Source organism: Nicotiana attenuata, unplaced genomic scaffold (genome assembly GCF_001879085.1).
Source record: "Nicotiana attenuata strain UT unplaced genomic scaffold, NIATTr2, whole genome shotgun sequence".
In the NCBI taxonomy this organism is placed as follows: domain Eukaryota; kingdom Viridiplantae; phylum Streptophyta; class Magnoliopsida; order Solanales; family Solanaceae; genus Nicotiana; species Nicotiana attenuata.
Genome location: NW_017671228.1, coordinates 280998 through 284385, shown reverse-complemented (window position 1 = coordinate 284385; position 3388 = coordinate 280998). Strand labels below are relative to the sequence as shown.

Here is a 3388-nt window from a genome sequence, read left to right as displayed (position 1 = left end):
TGAAACTATTTTTTGTATTTTTGAAATTATATAAAGATAAAAATAGGGTACTAGTTTTTGCATTTTTTTTCAAATTTATGACAAATACATAAACAAAAAATATTTTTTGTAATTTTCATTTCTGGTAATAAAATAAAGTAAAGAAGTCAAAAATAGTTGAAATAGCTATATTAGACCTAAACTAAATATTTAAACGCTAAAAATGGGTAAAATTTCGGGGAGGGTCAAAAATCACATGTCAACAGCGATGACCATTGCAGTATTTTCTGGAAGGTTTTTCTCAACTCTACCTTCATTCAATTGAGCATCATTAGAGAGTTTTTGAGTTGAACTACAACTAGTTTCAACTTCCACTGCATATTCATAAAAGAGGGGGAATAGATCAACTAGTTTTTCTATATATAAAACATAGAAATAATTTATACCTATAGTGAAAATTTCACTACAGGATATTATAAAAAAATAGTTAAAACTTCAACTCTAAGAAGGCTGAAGTTAGCGAGTCACAAACAAAAACTTCGACAGTTACAAAAAACAACTTCAACTCTAGAGCTGAAGTTCGACAGTTATAAAAAAAACTTCAGCTGTAGAGCTGAAGTTCGACAGTTATAAAAAAAAATCAGCTCTGGAGCTGAAGTTTGATAGTTATAAAAAAAAAATCCAGCTCTATAGCTGATGTTTTTACAAAACATTCACCAAAAAATATGCTGTAGTTTTTACAAAAAACACAAACACATGAAACAAAACTCCAGCTCCTATCTAAGGTATAATTGAAATATTATAAACTTCACACTTTGTACCTGTAGTAACAATTTCATGTGTATCACCACCTACAAGTTCTTTGCAAATAGCTAATGCTCCTGTATATCAATCGTCTTTCCCAAAACATTCATGAACAGGTGCTTGATCTCCATTGCCTTTTCCAATATCACTTTCCAAAGCACAACTCGGTGCATGTTTTTCAGTGCCAACAACTTGATCATCTGCACCTTTCTTTCCACCTTTACTCTGTCTACAAACACTGGATTGTTCCTCTCCACCATGTTGTTGAACATGTTCAACGCCTTCAACAGCCGCTTCATTATGTGTAGCATTATCATCTGCGACTTTACACAATGCATCATGAGCAGTATGTTCTTCAGTCTCAACAACTTGATTATCTGCACCTTGCTTGCTTCCAATATTCTCAGTTGATAAATGTGCTTCATCATTTACATCTCTGCTCAATCTATCAGCAGTGGAACGTCGCTCCTCAAATTCTTCTTGAACATGTTGATCGCCTTCAAAAGCCGATGGATGTTCGTAACAGTCGTTCATCCTGTCATATTCTCGATGCTTACTCAAATCAAAATTGCCATCGCCCATTCCATTTGATTTGTTGACAATCGTAAACAACACTTCAAACTTCTCATCGAAATATTCTTAGAAAAAAATTACTAACAATGATTAATCTGAATAACATCAGCACAAATAAAAAGACTTCTCTATAAATTAGCTTACCTTCACTTTTACAAAAACCGTATCCACAATAGCAGTTCGCTCCTCCTTTTTAAACTTATCAAAAACTCCGTTCACGATCGTGCTTCTTTCTTTTTCTGCATGCCTTTGAACCTCCGTCGTTAATCTCTAGAATAGATACACAACAAAATTCAGATATAGAAGAAAACTTCACCTCAAAAAACAGGTTGTACTTTTACAAAAACAAACCCAAAAAACTTCAGATCAAAACTTACAGAGCATATTGTCTCAAGTAATTTATTGTCATCAAAGTCAGATGTAGATGAGGTAGAACGACTCTTGGTACGAGATGCTTTGCCAATAAAAGGAGTTGGATTCGGTTCTTTTGGTTGATTCCGACTACATGGTGATTCACCAATGACATGAGTTTGATTCGGTTCTTTTGATCGACTCGGAGTAGGTGGTGATTTACCAATGACAGGAGTTCGATTCGATTCAGAGTACGTGGTGATTCACCAGTTGAAGGAACTGCATTAACTACATTTGAACGAATCCGGCTGCACGATAATTTTCCAATTAAAGGCATTGAATTCAATTCCTCTTCTGTAGGAATTATATCCATTACCCTAAAGTCGCGATATCTCTGTTTAATATAAAAAAGTATATTATGAGGAGAAAAAAACTAATACATCAGCATATTAACACAAAGACAAAAAAAATAAAAGTAACTTACTTCATGAGTTTTGAACATATAATAATATTCGGGAAATTTAGGCTCTCCACGCATACATAACGTAACATCCTGGGGACCTGAGAGTTATCAAGATTCTCATCCTCTCTTATATACTTCTCCCGAACATCTGGGAAGCGCTCATAGAACCAAGCACATAACGGATATGGAAATCCACCAAGTTTATACTCAGTTGTATGGAATTTGTTCTGCTTGTACAATGCATGTTTCAGGGCATAAATGAGCTTCTCATAAGCCACATTACCCCAAGGATATTCAGCGCAAACCTTATCATCTTCAACAATAGATGCATACTCCTCCGCCACACATAACTCAGTATTTTTCCCAAACAGAATAGACTCTACAACAATAATTTCCATAAGCTTAACAGCATCATCATCACTCTCGCATACGTGTACATGATTCACAACATTCTTTGGAATTTCATTGCGAGTCATAAAACTTCGAATATCCTTCAAAGTCACACCCTTGGACTTACCAAAATACCGCTTCAGAAGATTGCTCTCTCGATTAATTGGTCTTTCAACATTGTGTGTTGTGATCCGCAAACCACACATAATGTGAAAGTCTTTAAGGGTGAAGGAAGCATCATGCCCAAAAATCTTGAAACTAATGGAGTCTCGATCATTCGTGAATATTCGAGAAAGACACAGACAATGCACCAACTTCATGATGCATTTAAAATTCTCCATAGCCATAATGTATCTAAATGTACCATTATTAAGCTTATCCTGTTGAGTAGGAGTCAAGAAAGTTGCAATTAATTTCTTCAAATCATGGTTCCCCTTCCAGTAACACTTAGAGTTAAGCCAATCTCCAAACTCATAATATCTTTGTCCTGGTTTTGTAGGTGGAGCAGAGAGGATATAAGGACCTTGGGGTATTACAGGTAGTCTAGGTGCTTTAGGGGCTTTGCCTTTTTTAGGTGCATTAGGATCTTTAGGTGCTTTAGGAGCCATTTGTTCAAAAAAAGTAAAAGATACAAAAAATAACATCAAGACATTATCAAAAAGATCAGTTAAAACTTCAATACCTAGGAAGGTTGAAGTTCGACAGGTATAAAATAAAAACTTCAGCTATAGAGCCGAAGTTCGACAGGTATAAAACAAAAACTTCAGCTATAGAGCTGAAGTTCTACAGGTATAAAATAAAAACTATAGAGCTGAAGTTCGACAGGTA

At 35.0% G+C, this 3388-nt stretch overlaps 1 protein-coding gene across 1 annotated transcript; it reads right to left on the bottom strand.

Annotated features, from left to right (window-relative positions):
• Positions 1 to 231: 231 nt before the first annotated feature.
• Positions 232 to 3168, bottom strand: LOC109206840. Its single transcript, XM_019369703.1, has 6 exons — positions 2248 to 3168; positions 1931 to 2101; positions 1501 to 1626; positions 918 to 1404; positions 801 to 860; positions 232 to 353 (listed from the first exon to the last, which is right to left on the bottom strand). The coding sequence occupies exons 1-6, from the start codon at positions 3166 to 3168 to the stop codon at positions 232 to 234; spliced, it is 1887 nt and encodes a 628-aa protein (XP_019225248.1).
• Between the last annotated feature and the right edge of the window lie 220 nt (positions 3169 to 3388).